This window comes from Rutilus rutilus (assembly GCF_951802725.1).
Source record: "Rutilus rutilus genome assembly, chromosome: 9".
NCBI classification, from domain to species: domain Eukaryota; kingdom Metazoa; phylum Chordata; class Actinopteri; order Cypriniformes; family Leuciscidae; genus Rutilus; species Rutilus rutilus.
In genome coordinates, this window is record NC_140223.1 from 8,741,993 (window position 1) to 8,762,537 (window position 20,545).

At 37.7% G+C, this 20,545-nt stretch overlaps 1 protein-coding gene across 2 annotated transcripts in view; it reads right to left on the minus strand.

Moving 5' to 3' along the window:
* The window catches only part of acsl3a (acyl-CoA synthetase long chain family member 3a), a 34,192-nt gene extending 16,706 nt beyond the window's left edge, over positions 1 to 17,486 (minus strand). The window contains exons 1-5 of one of the 2 annotated variants that reach the window (XM_084418615.1): positions 17,401 to 17,486; positions 9,023 to 9,466; positions 5,931 to 6,108; positions 2,855 to 2,964; positions 1,900 to 2,038 (exon numbers count right to left, since the gene is read on the minus strand). In XM_084418615.1, coding sequence (XP_084274741.1) covers positions 1,900 to 2,038; positions 2,855 to 2,964; positions 5,931 to 6,108; positions 9,023 to 9,379 — 784 coding nt within the window. In that variant the 5' untranslated portion in view covers positions 9,380 to 9,466; positions 17,401 to 17,486. Of the gene's footprint in view, positions 1 to 1,899; positions 2,039 to 2,854; positions 2,965 to 5,930; positions 6,109 to 9,022; positions 9,487 to 17,400 lie in introns of those variants that run through there. The other variant, XM_084418614.1, reaches the window with a different exon arrangement.
* Between the last annotated feature and the right edge of the window lie 3,059 nt (positions 17,487 to 20,545).

Genomic DNA, 20,545 nt, shown 5'->3' on the forward strand with positions numbered 1-20,545 from the left:
TGCATTATATCTGGCTTTAGAATGCTTTACTGTGACAGAACAGGGCTTTGATCTCATCAATGCTTATTTGTTGTGACATCACAGAGTAGTGCTTTCATCTCATAACTGTGCAACTGTAAAATCACAGACGAGACCTTTGTACTCTTGAGTGTTTAATTATAACATCACAGAGCTTTGCCTTGATCTCCTGAGTGTGTAAATGTAAGCGGATTATTTTAATAAGTCCTTACTTTACCTGTCCAGCGAAATAAAATCAGTGTTTTATTCAGAATTTATTCCATTTTAACATATCATTAATACAGTTTCCACACCCTTTGACTCATGAATTTATATGACTTTTCCAATTATTATGATTAAAATTCATTTTATAGAGAGTTCAAGACAATTCAATATTTTAGATCTGAGAATAACAAAAAACATGTATATTCACTACAGCAATTTCTATGACTCATGTGATTTCACATGTTATTAAGTTTTCCAGGCCAGTTTTCATTCTGACTATTTTTCTTAAAGCAACACTAAGGAACTCTTCCTCTTTGGTCCCCCTACAGGTTGGAAGCGGAATTGTCCATTACCGCTGTCGTAAATAATTTCACCGCCCGCAGCCTAACTGTCACACACAGGCTCGCTGTTTATCCAGCACCGGCTTTAGAATGAACGATGTCCACAGACAAGGTAGAGTATGTTGCATGATTTCATGAAACTATGATGTATTGCGACATCAGAAACTAAGAAAAATGAAATAATGACTATTGTAACGCTTGACGTAAAGCAAGTCAGATTTGTAGTTTTCTTATGTCTCATTCTAACTACAGAAACGCGACCCGGTTTGGCAAACTTGCATAGTGTGGTTATAGCCAATAAAAGGGCCGCAAAGCGAATCCAGAAGTGCCTTTCACTTTGTTACGACTTGATGAACCACTGATACGATTTTGGAAACATTATTTTAAGGAAAAAAATTTTCCTTAGTGTTGCTTTAAAGGAATTAGTTTGTTTGTTAATGACTTGTCAGCTTCTATGGCTTTTGTGGTAAAAAAAACATACTTGAGTTATAATAGAAAGGATTCTTAAAAGGAATAGCTTAGCCAACAATAAAAATGTACTCAATCTCCTGTCAATCTATATTTTTTATTTTAGTACTTTAGTACATTTTTATTTCAATTAATTTTTGTCTACCTTTTTTTAAAGTTTAAGTTTTTCATCAAATATTTATATTTTATTTCAGCTTTATATCAAAATGATTTTTAATAGTTTTAGCAAATAAAAACTACACTGGTTTGAAACTACTATTATTTGGTGAATAACCCATAACACTGCATATGAGGGGAGGATAGGTTGTAAACTTTAATTTATAGTTGTTTGAAGTATATTCTACTCAAGTACAAATATAATTGTATGTGTGAATGAATGAAATAAGATAAGAACAGGAAGCGGGGGTGAAATGTCAGTAGCAGAACAGAACGTTTTAGCTTTGAAAATGAGAGTGCCATTTGAGCCGTCCCAAGATTTTAGAACCATTAATGTGGAACATGGGAATCGAGTGTGTACATTTGTGTGCATGAGTGTGTTTTAAGGGGCCAATGTGATTTAGCATTAGCACGCTGACACAGAACAGAGCGAATGTCATGTCGAGCCGAAGGAGGAAGATCAGCTCAATGTCATGTGAAGTCTGTGGCAGTGTGAGAAAACATGACCCGACACACACATACACACTCTCCAGTGTGTGACGACGACTACTACTACCAGCTGTTGAGGGCTTCACAGAGAATTATAACGGAGGAAGTAAACGGCAGAGCGAAAGAGTCAGGGACACCCTCGACCCTGGCCTTAATTTGACACAGATGGAGGATTTCTCATTCACATGACCTAAAATGACCTCACACACACACACACTAGTACCATTCTCAGGATGGGCCCCAAGTCTCTTCACAGCCGCCATGCTGTGGACACTGATGCCTCGTGGGTATTCAGAGCCGCTGTTGAGCTTATCGTCAACTATAATGATGTGTCGTAATCTCGGAACCTCCAGCAAAATGTTCTGTGAGTCAAAATGCAGACAGACAAAAACATTACTGCATGTATTTAACTGACATAACGTGATGTATTTCAGAACAAAATATAATATTCAGTTGGAGGGATGTGATTTATCTATTGGTATTTGGTTGGGTCATGTAAAGTAGGCTGTGATGTACCCATGCGGTCTCAGTTTAAGGAGCATTTCACCCGTGGGAACATTAATCTTTATTGAAAGTGGGTCATATATGTAGTCGAAATGTAACATAAATTTAGATTTTGGTGCCTTCTTGACCGAGGATAGACAGAAAGGAACTTTAAGGCGCATTTGTATGGAAGACAAGATTGCACAGCTCCGCAAGCCACTCCCAAGTCGTAACTTCACATCTGGCTCTACAGCGCCTGTTAGCTTAGGGAAAAATGAGGAACGGGTGTTTGTAGTCTCAACCCCTCTAAAAAGATATGGGACTTCCTGCTTAGAATGACGATTTTTACATCATTATAAGCAGGAACTGCAACACTGAAATCCGTATTTCTCCCGTCTCAGGGGAAAATGAGGAAATAATGCACGACCATTCAAAAATATGACTGCGTTTCTAACTATACAAAGCTTAATGCAAATGGGTGAAGTGTTCCTTTAAGTCCAAGGGGTCAAAGTTTGGCTAGTCAGCCCCTGCTGGTAGATGCTGTAACTACTTTATCTTTTGCCAGCAACATATTTAGTTACATTAGATGTTCTTTTTAAGTCACATTAAATAATATCTGAGTAAAACCAGTTAAGATAAAACACTTTGTTAGTCAGGTTTTTGACGGCAGGAACTAGTCCAGAGTGTCTGATCACCTTGAGTTTGGTTTCCAGAAGGTCTTTGCTGGTGATGATGTGGGAAACTTCAGCTTCATTGAGTCCATGAGCAATAGCATGACCACCCAGAGTAGAGTAAAGAGTTACCACTGTAAAACACACATACACACACACACACACACACACACACACACACACACACACACACACACACACACACACACACACACACACACACACACACACACACACACACACACACACACACACACACACACACACACACACACACACACACACACACACACACACACACACACATGTTGGGTCTTCAGGGTTTATGGGGACTTTAAAGAGACATCATGATTTTTATACTGTACAAACCGTATATTATATCCACTACCCCTAAACATACCCATCACAGAAAACTTTCTGCAATTTTACATTTTCAAAAAACATCACTTAGTATGATTTATAAGCTGTTTTCCTCATGGGGACAAAAATGTCCCCGCAAGGACAAGGAATTTGGATATTACCATCTTTGTGGGGACGTTTTGTGAACATTATACTGTAAATGTCTTTACCGTCACTTTTAAAGGAGAACTCCGGTCAATTTTAACATTGAGCTCATTTTTTTGTACATTTGGAGTGCTGTCAATACAGAGAACAACGACATAAATCGGTGTTGCCGACACCGTGTTATCCTCTTTTTAAAATTTGCACCCTGTTGACTTCAATGGGGTAAGTTTTAAACCTGCTTTAGCCTCTTAACATCCTTGATGTGTCATTACAAGTGCACAGGTCATGTGAGTGATTCCTTCGGAGTGAACGCGAGTCAATCTGACTGCAGTAGATGTGAAAGATAGGGATAAAAATGATGTTTATTCAGCCAGCGCAAATACCTGTATTTACATCCTGTTTTCGGTCGAAGTCCAAAGTAGTCGATTGTCGAGTTCACGCGCATTGGTTTAGTACCTATGATCACGCGCGTGAACTCGACAATCGCATACTTTCTGTAATAATTAAAAAAATTCTCACTGTCTCCCAAACTTTTGGATGGTAATATATATCCATACCATTCAATTGTATGTATATAAAACACACACACACACACACACACACACTTATTTTCCCCTTAGGTTTGAGCATGCAGTTGTGTAACTGTGTCAGTTATCAGTAGCAGCAGCACGCATGGCTGTGAAAAGTTCAGGATGAGGGCAAACAAGCACAAGCCAGAACACACATGCACAAACACACACAGTAAACAAAGCTAATCATGCACATATGAAGAAATATTCATATAGATACATGCACATTTTTGCACATGACAAACATACATGAAACAATCCATGTGCCCTTTACTTTTGAGCTCATCCACAGACATAAACACACACTGACAAAAGCACCCTGAGAACATAGGGGGTCCGTGAGCTGTGTTCTGTGACATCATCAGTCTGCGTCACTGCCTGAGGGCGCGACACTTCAGCCGTGAGACACAAACAGAAAAGAGATCACCACGGAAACATCAACATGCGCACACATGCAAATAAGCTTAAATGTGTAAGAGCACACACACACACACACACACACACACACACACCCACACTCACTCTATCTAACATAAACACATGAAACAATTCATGTTTGCAACATATGAACACACAGCTACTCTCTCTTACACACACACACACACACACACACACAGACAGACACACGCACACACATACACACACGTAGGCCGGATGACAACAAGTACGTGAGCATCTGATGTTGACAGGAACACCAGGGTGCAGAAGTCAGCCAAAGAGACATAGAAGTCTGTGTGTGTGTGTGTGTGTGAGTGTGTGTGTGTGTGTGTGTGTGTGTGTGAACACAATATGTCACAGACACGAGGGGGTGAATCTCATGATAACACGTCTCCAAAAAACAATAAAATAAACATAAATAATATATACATTTATATTAGTTTATAAATTATTTGTATTATGTGTATATATATATATATACACACACACACCATTTACTGCATTATGTATAATATATATACAATCTATGTATGATATAATGTATTATATATATATATATATATATATATACACACACACACACACACACACACACACATTTAATGCATTATGTATAATATATATACAATCTATGTATGATATAATGTATTATATATATATATATATATATATACACACACACACACACACACACATTTAATGCATTTTTTCAGATATATATTTATATATTTAATATATATATATACACACACTCTTATATATTTGTGAGAGTGAGTGTGTGTTTGAGTGAGTCCCTGTGGGGACATCCTTATTTTTGTGTTTGAGTGTGTGTGTTTTTGAGTTTGTGTGTGTGAGTGTGTGTGTGAGTGAGTGAGTGTGTGTTTGAGTGAGTCCTTGAGGGGACATCCTTATTTTTGTGTTTGAGTGTGTGTGAGTGTGTGTTTAGGGATGGCCCCAGACCTGAGAAAAATCACGTCGCCATCAGACACTTTAGAGGGAAAGTGAGAGGAAAAAATTGGAAGGCAAGGAAAAGAGAGAGGAGGAGGAGGAGGAGGGGGGAGGATGGCGAGTTTATATAACAGCAGTGCAATGAGGACAATCTGACCTCCATAAAAAACACACACACAAACCTCTGTATTAGCCCCATGTGTGTCATAACACACAAATATGAAACAAATCTGGCTGTAGACTTGCATAAATGTGCGGGTCGAGATGTGCATATGTTAACATGAGCAACAGTGTCACATTGCGTGCCTATGAACCATGTTGTGTTTTCTATGATGCATAAATAAGTCAAATTGACTAAAGCTTGTCATTTCTGTAGAAGATGACAATGTTAGGGCATTATGGGAAGTCGCTTGGGTGTTTCTATGCATTTGCAATTTTCTAAAAGATTTGAGGCATGTTGCAATGAGTTTGCACACAATCTAAAGTATGTGCTGCTGATTCTTTAAAAAAACATGTTTAATCCACAAAGAATCCTATACCAACTCAAGAAACCCAAACAGCCTAAAACCGGCTCTTGATAAGAAGGCTCTTTGCTGAACCCAAGAGGTGTTCTTTGTTTTGTACGTGTTCGTGTGACTCACATGGGAAGTTGTACATGAAACAGGCTTGCGCCGCTATGATCCACTCCTCTCTGGTCTCGCAGATGATGGCAATGTTTTTCAGAGGTCTCTGTCCTAGAGAAGCCAAACCGCTCCCGAACGCTCTCACTTCTTTATACACCTGATCGTACGACATCCAGCGATACTCTCCCAAAATCACCTGCAGAGAAACAGAGAGATTGAAAGGGTAATTAGTCCACTGGTCACCTGTTCAGTCCTTCAACTTTTTTCCCCCATGCCACTGTACCAGACTTTACAATTTTACTGATCAACAGCTCCTCCTATTGGCTCATTATATAGTCACAGGTCATGGAGAATTTATAGGGTTCATACTGTACATAGTCAACATGACATTTCTCCAGAAGCATTTTGTTTAATCTTTCTCCAAAAGTTCAGTAGCCAAGGTTTTTTAAAGTCATAACATCACTTGTGTCCCACATTATGCACTGTACACTCTGCACACTTACACACTGTGTGGTGTATGACCTTCATAAGGTTATTTTGTCGTTCAACATTAGAGTCTGAAAGCTCCTCTGCAACATAATTAAAACTGTGACAGTTCAGAGCATGAAGTGTCCAACATTCCACACTTCATCCGGGAATTTCCATTTGGAGTTTCCAGTGTGACCATTAGGGTCATAACTTTTTGACTATTTTTCAAATAAAAGATTTCCTGTCTCATACATCGATGAACTTTAGCTTAAAAACAACGAAAAAGCCCCTAAGTTTAAAAAAGGTAACCCTAGATAAAAAAGGGGAACAACCATATATAACAAACATTACTGCTTATATCATATTATATTACTGCTTAACCGAATATCAAAAAGGATCAAGTTGAGTTGTTTGCTTATAAAGCTCCCTCTCTCTCATATGTATACCAAGATTTGTTCTAGAAAAACAGTTCTAGAAAGTTCCAGAAAGTTCTAAACAGTTCTAGAAAGTTCCAGAAAGTTCTAAACAGTTCTAGAAAGTTCCAGAAAGTTCTAAACAGTTCTAGAAAGTTAAGAAGTGCTACTTACTTTTAACATTTAACACTAACATTTGTTGTATGATTGTTCCTATTTTTTTTAAATCTGGGGTGACCTTTTTTTTAAACTTAGAGGAATTAGGGCATTTTTTCACAGTTTTTAAGCAAAAGTTCATCGATTTATGATACAGGAAATCTTTTATTTGAAAAAATGAGTCAAAAAGTTCTAACAGTGAACACACTATTTATACTACAAAAAGGCACAGAATAGCGACCTATAGTCGTACATTTTAAATCCTCTGTCTGACCTTTACAATTAAAGATCTGGTATGTTGCTTAATAAAAAAAAAAGTTAAAACTTCAAAACAGCAAGAAAAATCTGTTTTCTGATATGATCAAGATTAATGTATGTAGACATAGGCCTACTTTACCTTTTACAAACACAAAGTAGTAGTATTATTATTGAGAACAGTATAATTATAATTTTTCTCTCCTGTAATGCACTGCTAGATAATACCCATGCCTCTTTATAAGCATTTAAATGTAAAGTTTGTCAAGATTTATTTTGTGCACAAGACAAATTAACTTAAAAAATCCCTCCACAGTATATTTACACAGTATATTTCAGCATTTATATACTGTATATCGATGCCTGTTCAGTATCCAGAAACTTTGTAAGGAAGTTGTCATTATTTTTACATCCAAAGAATTTCCAGTCATTTACATAATAGCCTAATCGTCTTGAAGATACAGATATAAAAGCAGCCTGATGAATTCAAAAGAGGATGGAAAATAAAATAAAGAATAAAATGCAACAAAAGTGCATCAGGTTTGTGTTTTGGATGCTCAAGCCAGAATAGTGTGCAAATAGAGCACTCTCTTAAACAATGTTAGAACAAAAGCAAATCAGCCAGCAGAAAGAAACATCCAGCAGCAGTTGTTTGGGATGCATAATCAAGCCCTTTTTATCTTGCACAACAGCAGCACATGTTGGGCAGCTTTAGTTGAGTAACAGCAGCGACACAGGAGAATAGTATTACTATATGAGCTGCTCCAGCGCTGGACAATAGGATTACCATCAGAACTGAGAGATCATTCACATGCTGCAGGTCAGTTTGTTACAGGCTGCTTGACTTAAACGGGTCATGACATGGAAAACAAGATTTTCTCTGTGCTTTCGAAAACAGAGTTTAATGTATTATGTAGACACACCCACACACCCACACACACACACACACACACACCCACGCAACACAAAACAGACCTCCCTTATTAGTCCACTCCACTCAGACCATTTATAAAGTTATCAAAACATGTATTTCAGAAATCATCACATTTATGACATCAGCTCATTAACTTTAGGCCCAATTTTTGAATATATGTTTATTAAATTTATCCAGTATTTGAATAAACACTATCGGTCAAACCTTTAGATTCATTAAGATTTTTTTAATTGATATTATTTTATGCTCATCAAGGCTGCATTAATTTGACCAAAAATACAGTAAAAACTGTATTATTGTGAGATATTATTACAATTTAAGAAAACTGTTTTCTATGTGAATATATTTTAAAGAGTAATTTATTAAATTAATGCTTTTATTCAGCAAGGATGCATTTTCATCATCAAAAGTGATGAAAAAAAAAAAGACATTTGCAATGTTAAAAAAAGATTTAAATAAAATAAATGCTGTTCTTGTCTTGAACTTTCTATTCATCAAAGAATTCTGAGGAAAAAAAATGGCATCACGGTTTCACAAAAATATTAAGCAGCAAAAACTGTTTTCAACATTGATAATAAAAAAACTATTATTTTTAATTGAGCCCCAATAATAACTGAACAGCAAATTATCATTTTATACTGATTTGTGAAGGATCATGTGACGCTGAAGACTGGAGTAATAATGCTGAAAATTCAGCTTTGATCACAGGAATAAATTACATTTTAAAATATATTCACATAGAAAACAGTTGTCTTAAATTGTAATAATACTTCACTGTTTTTACTGCATTTTTGATCAAATAAATGACAAAAGCGTTGCTCCTTCAACACATCCAAGAGTTTTGAAGGGCCAAAGCATAGCATGGACTTTCAGACGATACACACCTTCTTGAAGACTCTTCCATCCTCCTGACCTTCGTCCTCCTCGCTCAGCAACTCTCTGGTGCCCAGGCAGTCGAGGTCAGGATAGCGGCTCACGGTTGATTCAAACACCCGATCGAGTGTGTTCACCCCGGGTTGTAGGCACATTGCCAGCGCTCTCAGCGCTCCGACATCCCGGTACGGTCCCGACGGGTGTGCGCTCAGGGAACGGCCTTTCACCCTCCGCGAACACTCGGAGAACGACTGCAGTTCGGACGATCTCAGCAACAGGTACGGCAGGTAAGAGATGAGAGAGTAAAGCCAAACCACCAATCTGAATATGACGACCACTACTGGACTCACATCCTGCTTCAGCCTCATACTGACAGAATGAAGTAGAAATAATGATGTCACTTCCTCCTCTTCTTCTTTTCTTCTCCTCTGCGATGTGTCAGTGAAGCTTTGTTTCTAAAACAAGAAAAACGAGCAGTCAGTCTTCCATGCTGTGAAACACACACTAACAACGAACAGCATCAGGACATTCAAATGATCATAAACCAAAAACCAAACGATCATGGGCGATTACTTGTTAGATTTGACCCATGTGACCCCATCCGTGAGAGGAGAGCAGATTTGAAAGTGGTAAATATAGAGGTGTGTAACGTCTAACAACAGCCCAGATTTCTGCACAAATCCAAAAGTGGGTGAAAGGTGACATTGAAACTAAGCATGTGCATGAGTTTTTGTGAGCGTGGGTCAGGGTTATTTTTGTTAAAGGGGTCATATAATGGTACATGCACTTTTACAAGTTGATTGCACTGAAATGTCTGTTGGCAGTGCCTGTACACAACCATCCTATCATGATAAAAATCCATCCAGTGGTTTTGTTTTAATCTCCTTATATGTTTGACCATCTCTGAAATCAAGCCGTTCGATATTGTGACGTCATAAGATCGTACGCCCCTCCCGCTATTGTGATTGACAGCCGTGTTTCAACACAAGACCCGCCCTGAGCAAGCTGTGACAGCCGTCGTCATAGTAGTCCGCCATTGTTGATATGCTGGAGTAGAATGGCGTCGAAGCGATTGTGGTGTTCTGTTCTTAGATGTAATAAGGAACACAGCAGTCATTTGGATGTTCCTAAATCTGAGCCGTTGAAGAAGCAGTGGCTGAGTTTTGTTTTTGAAGAGGATATGCCCAAAGGATTGACGCGGGGATTCCCTCACGGGGATTCCCCACGATCGTCTGTGCTTTCATGTTTGCGGGAATCATTTCACACCAGACAGCTTCACAAACGAGAAAAAACGGATCGGTACCAACGTGTTCCTGCTGAACCTCCAGAAGATGTGAGTGTAATGTTTTATTAACCTTTATATTAGTATTTATATTAATCTTTGCGAAATTTGCAAACCTTGCTGCAGGCTTCACGATGAATGCATCTAAGGTTTACACTCAGGGTACATTACGGCATGTTTTCTATGTACGACGTTCTCAATATAATTCATAATCCCACGTTTATAACGAATAACACGTGGTTATTGTGTTAGATACGGTCAGAGAATGTCTAATACGGTGTACCCACAGAACAGAGGGGCAGGGTGAGCAAAGCTCATTATCATTTAAAGACACATGCACTGAAACGGCGTGCTGAAAACAGAGCTGTTTTTGACCAGGTAAAATTAGTGTTTTCTTACAATACTAATGAGAATTTTTAATATTACAAACTTTTAATTTAGACCCTAAAGAATCATATTAGCTTGTACAAAAATGGCATTATATGACCCCTTTAACTAAAACCATAAAAACCAAATATTTGGACACAAAAGAAGATATTTTGAAGAATGTTGGGAACCAGACAGTTGACAGACCCTATTGACTTCCATAGTAGGAAAAAAAATAAAAAAATACTATGGAAGTCAATGGGGTCCAACAACTGTCTGGTTCCCAAAATCCTTTAAATATATTATTTTGGGGTTCAACAGAAGAAAGAAACTCATACAGGTTTGGAACAACCTGAGGGTGAGTAAATGATGACAATTTTCATTTTTTGGGTGAACAATCCCTTTAAAGCGACTTTAGCCCTATTCGGACGGGACTAGTTTCACAGGGGGACGTTAGAGAAATTTCTGTTTCACAGACGTACTTTGAGATTTGAATCCTGTCCGAATCTGCCATGTCTGTCTTTTTCTCACACGACCTCTGTAAAAATTCCAGAGCAAATGACCTACTGTTTTTCGTCAAACTCGGCGGTCCTCAGAGAAATCTAATCCCGTCCGAATGCGAATGTCTGTGATTGCCGAAAATGTTTGTTTCCAAAACACTTTTTCTTGTGTGTTTTGGTCAACGTGAACTACCGTATAATCTCTCGCTATCGCGCCGGTATTCAAGTTTCTGCTTTTTGCGCACCGATAATGGATGTAGATGTGTTCGGTACACTGCGAAGAAATAAAAAAATGAGCCGAATCACGTAAACTGTTAAGACTGGCTACTGTAATACCAGTTTCAGGTAAGACTACTTTCATTTCTGCACATAATTACATAACGTGTAAATTATATAAGTTAAAGGTGCATTGCGCAAGAGTCTGAGTTTTCGCAGAACTACGCCCCCTCTGGCGGCAAGCGAAACTGCAACCAGAGGTGTGCACGCTCACGGACCACACGCACACGCACGCTTGCACGAGCACGAGCTGGTCATAACCCAAGGAGCATCAGCCGCACAAATCTTTTGTTTACAATCATAATGTCTTCAGAGGTAATAAAGTTTTAAATCTGCAAGTAATTTAAAATATGTGAAAGGAAAGGCAATTGAGTAAATAACACACTTATGTGTGAGGGGAAAAAATGGGGGTAGTAGAAAACTTCGTTTTTTATTCCCATCTATCTCCATGTTGAACTGTGTTATGTGTTTACTGTATCCACTTATGACTATTATTATGGAAACACGTTCATGAACAATATAAGTTATTACTTTGTAAAAGCTCAAAATAGTAATCATGATACCATACCACACAGTCGGTCAACAAAGTACACCCAAATGTCTCAAGGTAATAAACAATCAAGTGGCACTATGACGTTACCATAAAAGCCAAACAGGCTAATCCGCCGAAGATTTGCGGGGGTTTAGCCTGTTTTATTGATAAGCTAAGTAGCATATTCCAATAGCAATACATCGTAATTAAGCAGTAATTTGCTCAAAATTTGTGTCTAAGTATCTAACTTATATATCAGCATTTTATATCACAATCATTCTGAACCTGATCACTGACAATGGTAAGTTAGTAAAACCTATTCCGATTGTACATTTATCTAGCTTACGCTAAAGCATTACACATTTTATGGATCGTCATTTATTGTCATTATTGGCCGTATCAGACATTAGAGAATGGGATATATCTTACCTTTTTATCAAGAAAAAAGCCAACTGAGGATCCCGTTTGAGCCCTAGAGCAGACCGGAGATCTCTCCATTTGTTGAAAGCCTTCCCTATGTTTACTCTCGTCTTACCCCGACGCCTGTCTGACTCCAATTTGGACCTTTTGGTTGCACTAGACAAAAGTTCTCTTTTTTTATCTTACGTGGAGTTTGCGTTGGTGTTTGAAATGAACTACAAACTTCTCTTCTCTGAACTTCTAATGAACTTCTCTTAGAATCCATTTTCTACGGAGAATGGCGGCGTCGGCGCATACACAAACCTGCCAGACATATGAGCGTGCCGTGAACGCGCATGACGTCACGCCCAGTCTCAGATTCCGACCCGAATCCCTCTTATTTATTTTACTGTACAGGATTATAGACGCAATCGCAGTGATCAGAGAAGGGCTCATTCAGCCCATCAGGCAATTGTTTAAGCATGTATGGGTTAGAAAACGGGTATTTTTAACATGAAAAGTTGCGCAATGCACCTTTAAAACTTTTTATTCCAGTGGGTTTATTATAAGAACCCAGTTCTATAAAATCATGATGATAAATGTATGTTTAGTTTTTTTATACTACAATAGAGCTGAAACAACTAATCGATTTAATCGATTAAAATCGATTATTAAAATAGTTGTCAACTAATTTAGTCATCGATTAGTTGCTAAATAACTTTTATTTGCCATAAGCGGCTCATTTCGTGCATATTTTAAATCTGCGGTGACCAAAGTGTGGCAGTTATGAGCCACCGGAGGTTTTACTCAGCCAGTACAGCAGGAGAAGTAGCGAATAGCCAATAGCTGGCCTTGTTTTATGTCACGTGCTTCCCGCACAGCGTCTCTGCAGCATTCAGCGAGATGGCGGAGGCAGGCGGCAGTGGAGTAAGCTCGAGAAAGAAAAAAGCGGAAGATAAAACTAATCGAACGAAGCAGCATTCGGCAGTTTAGGATATCGCACAAGATTTGTCAACAAAGAAAATATTTCATCACTGGAGAGTTTTTTTTTCGACACAATTAATATGCACGAGGGAGGGAGAGAGAGAGCAAGACAGCGCTCGGGTGAGTGCGCGCGCGCGGCCGGGGCGCTCTCTCTCTCTCTGCTTGTTCATATATGCCCTGTCAAGCGCGCCCTGTTAAACTGACAGGACTTAAAAACACATGCAAATGATACACTTTCACTCTATGATGGTTAAACTCTGCAATTAATATTTTTTTCGAACCGCGTAAAGCTCATTACCATAAAGTTGAGCTACTATCAACTTTCTGATTGATTTCACAGCATAAGCTATAAAGCTGTTTCTCAGGTATAAGCTGCGTGTTTACAGGAAAAAATAAAATAAAATGCAATTTACTGCATCTGTATTCTGTTTTATTCTTATTCTTCGTGAAAATATGTTCTGCAAGATTCCTTAATAAGCTTTGTTCGGGATGTTAAACTACTTTAGGAGACCTAATGACTGCCATGGTGAAAACATTATTTGAAATCTCCTTGTGAAATTTGCTAGAGTACATAACGTTATGGGTCAGTGTTTTGATTGCAGAAGAGTTCGATAAAGGATTACTAACACATAATAAAACACAACTCCAGGTATGTTTTTTATGTGGATATGAATGCAAAATGGTTAAAATCTCTAAAAAGTCTATGTTGAATGATAAAGACCCTTTGTTAATAATTTACTTGGGGAAAAATGGGCAAAACTAAAATATAAGTACATATACCGATTAATCGATTAATCGTAAAAATAATCGCCCGATTAATCGATTATCAAAATAATCGTTAGTTGCAGCCCTATACTACAATTTTTATAAAATGTTTACAAAACACTAAATACATTAGGACGTTTTACTTTATATTTCAAAGTGCTTAATTTTAAAAGTACTTCATTTCAAAATAAATTTGATCAAATTTCATACGCAATCCATGTGATCTTCTGCAATGCCCATATGTAAAACACAGACACTCCTACCTCGGTAATAAACACGGAGATGTTAGTCCCGTCCGAATCCGTACATGAAATCACAGACGTAGGTTTATAAGAATTGTAACTCAAACGTCGTTTGGAAAACTAGTCCCGTCCGAATAGGGCTTTTAACTTAACTCACATGCTGTTATTGTTTGCATGGAACACAAAAGGAGATACAGTATATTATACAATATACAATTTTTACTGTTTTCCATACTAGGACATTTTAAAGTGGAAAAAAACACAACTTGTTTGCTTAATTCAAAGTCTTCTAAGGGCACATGAGCTTTGTGTGAAGAACTGACTAAAATTTAAGTCATTCTATCACTTTCCGCCAGAGATGACCAAGCTGCACTGTGATCAATCATGTGACACACAAGAACCAATACGATTTGCCTTTAATGGCACTTGGCGCAACGTTCGTTTAGGCATGAATGAGAATTGTGAGGGGGAGATTATAAGTGAATAACGACTTAATTTCGTGAGTGAATAATGATAGAATATCATAGGTTATTCCTTTAAAATTAAAGATTGTCATGAATTAATTAAATCAATTGTTCACATTCAGTAAGCTGTGATTGTGTGGGCACTTCCGATTCATTTGCCACTAAATCAATCAAATAATTTGTGCTACAAACCAGTGTGTTTATGATTACGATAATGAATTAAAATAATGTGATAACAAGAAACAGTTTGCAATATCAAGCAGCATAACGGACAGCTTTTTTTTTGTTTTTGTACAACTAAAATAACTGGAACCGAAGCCTCGACACAATCAAGTTACAACGGCATGAAGTTAAAATAACTTTGAAATATAAAAAAAAAAAAAAAAAAAAAAAAAATGACAAAAACGCATAATAAAATTATTCAAATTAAACAAAAAAAAAAACACAGAAAATATAAAAAAATAATTCAAAATATGAATATACTGAATAGTGAATATGTATGACATGAATGTGTAGTGGTGTGGTTGGGGAAGTGGGGGGGGGTTGTGTCACTGGCTGAAGCTGTCCGTGGTCCTGAAGCCACCCAGGTCCCTAAATTAAATCCTGTATATAATAATAAGATTTAATAATAAGAATTTTACCTTCAGTAAAAAGGTCCGGAAAAATGACCTCAGGTAATACTAATCCAGCTGTAAATACGTAAATATTTCATCATTTCGTGTTCAAAAGTAGTTTTCCGTGGTTTTTCATGTATGGAGACGCTTGAAAGAGCCACAATCCAATCTGAAGTTAATTAATACATCGTTCGACCAGACATTGCTGTTTTATATATATAAATATAGGTTATATGTGTTTGCGCACGTGATATCAGGATGCAACGTAATACGCACATGACGATAGGAGGGTGACGGCGATGCGCAAATCGAGTTACTCTCCCACTTCTGCTAGTTTTACTGAGATATCTTATTCCGTGCGATTTGGCCATTAGGCCCCTGTTCACACCAAGGACGATAACTATAACGATAAAAATAAATCGTTCTAAAGATAAAAGAACAGCAGAGTCCACACCACAACTATAACGATAACAGCACATGGAAACGTTTTTTTTCCAGCTGATGAACAATACAAACGTTGACAGCGAATCAAAATCCATCCTGCTTTAAAGAGCTCGAGCATTTAAAACGGCAGATGACAAAATCGCAGTGTGCTTAGAATAGACAGAACGATATCATGTGCTGGTGTGGAAAATAATATAGTTATCGTTCTCGGTGTGAAAGGGCCTAAATTAAGCTTCTTTATAAAACCTTTTCTTCTAAGAGTGTGTTACCTCAGTGACATCACAATACACATTCTACAAAGTCAGAAAAAGAAGCAATAAGATTCAACATGTGACCCTGGATCACAAAACCAGTCACGAGTCGCACGGGTATATTTGTGGCAATAGCCATTAATACATTGTATGCGTCAAAATTATCAATTTTTCTTTTAAATGCCAAAAATCATGAGGATATTAAGTAAAGATCATGTTCCATGAAGACATTTTGTAAATTTCCTACCGTAAATATCTAAAACATTTATTTTTGTGAGTGAATGCAGCACAATCGAGAACATGAATGGACAAATTTAAAGGCCATTTTCTCAATGTTTTGATTTTTTTGCACCCTCAGATTCCAGATTTTCAAATAGTTGTATCTCAGGCCAAATATTGTCCTATCCTAACAAACCATACAATGGAAAGCTTATTTATTCAGGTTTCAGATGATGTATAAATCTCAATTTAAAAAAAGAAAGAAAATGGCCCATGTTGACTGGTTTTGTGGTCCAGGGTCACATATAGGCTATGGTCATAAATGGTGTCAAGCATAAGCTAAAAGAATACAGAACCAATATGAGTATTACAGTCAAATAGGCCTAATCCCCAGTGTTTGCATATATGCACAGCAGATCAAATTTCCAGGAATATTTCAGAGGTACTGTATTCATGCACACAACGCCCACCGAGCGAGATCTACGGAAGCCATTCCTGCAGACGTCATTTATAATTCACACTCACTCATCAGTGTCTGTAAAAATATCCCTTTCATACATTCTCAAGGATCTCATGAATAACTAAACGAATGTCAGCAAATGCCTGACAGATCATCCGCCGCTGCCCAACTCTGCTCTGCTATCCAGAATATAAAGTTTTAAAATTTAAGTTTTGTAATGAACATCTTATAATTTGTTTTCTTCCTGTGAGATGCACAATGAAAGTGGATGGTGCTATATATTATATTCAATTTTAAGATTACAGTCAAGCTCGTAAGGCAGAAAAAAGCACCATTAAAAGTTGTGTGTACTATTGTTTTGTACACTGTACTTGTTGTACAACACAATAGCTTTGTGGGAGAAACACTAATATTTAAGCTGTTAATCAATGCTAAGTCTCCAATCTTATTTGCAGTTGAGTTCAATAAAAAAAAAAATGGCGCCTTTTTGTCATGCACAATGTTAAAGGTACAATATGTAATATTTTTGCTTTAAAAATAGCAAAAATCACTATATCTATGTAATATATATTTTTTTAGTTGTGTACTTACATTATCCCGACTGTTTCCAACAACTTTCAAACCAGGAGAAATTTGTAATTTAATTCGAAGACACGTCCCGTTTCTTTATTTCCGTTTTGTCACCGTCAATGGCGTCATATCCGCGTTCTCCCTGGTTTCCGCTCGTACTGCCATAGCAACCAGAGCCCTCTGATAGTAACCAAGGCGACAGACGTGGACAACTGTGTAGTTCGTAATGTCTATCCGCACGCTGTTGTTGTTTCGTTCAAACATTATGGACCATGGCAAGCAGACCTTGGATAAAAAAGGATAACTAAAACGAGAATCAATATCAGCGCGGTGTTTTCGAGATGCCGAGAGCTCCACGTCCGAGACTTCGACCGCTCCTACATGTACTTTATTAAACAGGTGAGCACATTTACATAAAACTAATCAATGTTATATAGTTCAACAATGATAAAATGTTAGAATATGATCTGTATGTTATTCTAATGTTGATCTAGCTTACTGCTAGTCTCATATAGACAAACTAGCCTAACACATAGAATAACATAAATTTCAACACATTCAAATGCAGTTTAGTGTGCTAGTGTAATGTTAGACCAAGTGAAACAGCGCTGCGTTACCTCACAAGTTTAATTTGTCTAATAAACTGACCTGTGAGTTGTAATTCTGCACTTGTGTGTAGTTCGGTAGAATGAAATGTCCATATTCCTTTTATATCCGCGGGACTCGCGTCGCGTGTGGAGCTGATAGCTGTCTCTTAGCAATCCCGACCTGCTTCATATCACAGTCATGATAAAAACATCGATGTATTCACTCATCCATAAACATTATCAGATCGGTCGGCTTGACGTTGGCGACAAGATCCATAATTCTTAGCAAATGTTGCGTCATCAAACTATGCCTTTGTTATTGTAAGAGGTTAGCGACCCCTAGCGGCGAAATTTTTTACATATTGTACTTAAGTAACATTATTTATGAGCTTTTTTTTTCTTCTTCAGTTTTCTGGTGTTTTTAAGAGTTTGTCTATCCACTTTCCTTGTTTCGAAAACTAAAGCATTTTTTCTGCTTTTGTCTTAAAATAATATGACATTGAATTGGAATGAATTAACACTGTTATTTTGGGGTAAACCGTTCCTTGATGTCCTCACACACATTTTTAGCCTCTCCTTTTTTTTCTTCATCATTCGTTTTTCTGTACATCGCCCCACACCCATCTTTTTCTGAGCGTTGAGTGAGTCACAGCTGTCTTTTCAGTGTACATAAAGCGAGAGTTAGGCCTATTCAAGCTCAAGTCTGAATGCTCTTAACCAGCAAATCTAATGCAGCATGTACGAGCATTGCACAACAGCATGAGCTGAATATCGTGTTCTGTATTTATGATGAAAATGGTTTTGTGTGATAAATCTGAAATCGCTGCTATTCATTATGTGAAGAGAGGCGAGATTTACTTCCTCTTTCCAATGAAAGGATCATTGTTTGATACCACCAACACTCATGCAGGATTGAAGAAGAGGTTGAGTGAGAGAAACAGAGGGAGAGCGAGAGCGTCATGTTGTGTAAAGTAACACAGAGAATGTGTCTGCTTTAGTTTACAGTGCATCGTTGTGCCCTATATGAGCATCTGTGGCCTTCATCTGTGTGTGTTTTCTGCAGTCAGTGTCTGGCAAAAAAGGACGGTTGAAGAATATGTTATTTTGCATAAAGAAAAAAGCATTATGACATTACTTTCATGACAATAAAGCACGTTTCACCCATATCCTGTCAGAGCACAATTGTTTTTTAAAATAAAATGTTTGCACTGCATTACAGTAATGAGAACTAAACTCATTCAGTTTCAATGAACACTGTTGACTCCTGGCCACATGAGCGTAATAAAAACATTTGTTGGAATGGCTCATAGTGGCATTCAAATAATGTCTCAATTCAAATTTTAAAGGGGTGGTTGATTATGATTTCACTTTTCTAACTTCAGTGTGTAATGTTGCTGTTTGAGCATAAACAACATCTGCAAATTTACAACGCTCAAAGTTCAAAGCAAAGGGAGATATTTGCTTTTAAAGAAATCGCTTTTTAAGGACTACAACAAACGGCTGGTAGAGACTACACGACATTCCTCCCGGGTTAGTGACATCACCAACCCTAAAATTTACATAAACCCCGCCCCCGGAACACGATTTATAGATTATCAAGACAGAATATGCTAATCAATGACTGGAAGATAACTACACATAAACTACATAAATTCATCAACTAACCATTCAGAAATGTCCTGTTGCTTCTACATGTTGTCACGTCTTCTTGAGTCTCTCCATCATTGTCTGACTCCGGTTTGAACATAAAAGGCTAAACGTTTTTGACATTTTCAGTGCATGTCTGTGTGAGTGCAAGCTGTTTAAGTTCCGCCCCCTGTGCCGGGAGCAGCAGCTCATTTGCATTTAAAGGGACAGACACAAAACGGTGCTTTTTTGCTCACCCTCAAAAAGTGACAATATTAACATGCTATATAAGAATATCTGTGGGGTTTTTTGAGCTAAAACTTCACACTCTGGGGACATCAGAGACATATTTTACATCTTGTGAAAAGGGCATTATACCACCCCTTTAATAGACCATTCTTTATGCAAAATACATTAGGGTTAAAATGTGAGAAATATTTTGATCGTTTTCATGTCATCTGCTCAATAGCACAGATGTATCTGCCAATAATTGGTCTCGGACGATAAAAGCAAGTATTTTCACTATCGGCTGTCAATCAAAAGGGGGCGGAAAACCGTGTTCAGACTGCAACTCAGACCGTGTGTGAAGAAAATCTCTCTTGGGTTGAATTTAGGGCACGATAACGTACCAATAACAAAAAAAGCGCAATAGTAAAAAAAAAAGCGACATAAAAAGAGTTTAAAAAGCGACATAGGCTAAATCCCCATTTATGCACAAATTGCGTCCGGGGCATTGGTCGGTTCCGATGTTCGGCCCAGATTATCTGGTAATGTGAGCGTTTACGAGCGTTGATTTGCGTTTAAGATCAAATCTTAAACCTCCCGAACTGCTCGCGGACGCATCGGGGCCAACCTGACAATATCAAACATGTTTGATATGATTTTAAATCAGAATGATTACAACTATTATTACGTCAGCACTTCCACAATAGCCAATGAGAGACAAGTCTACA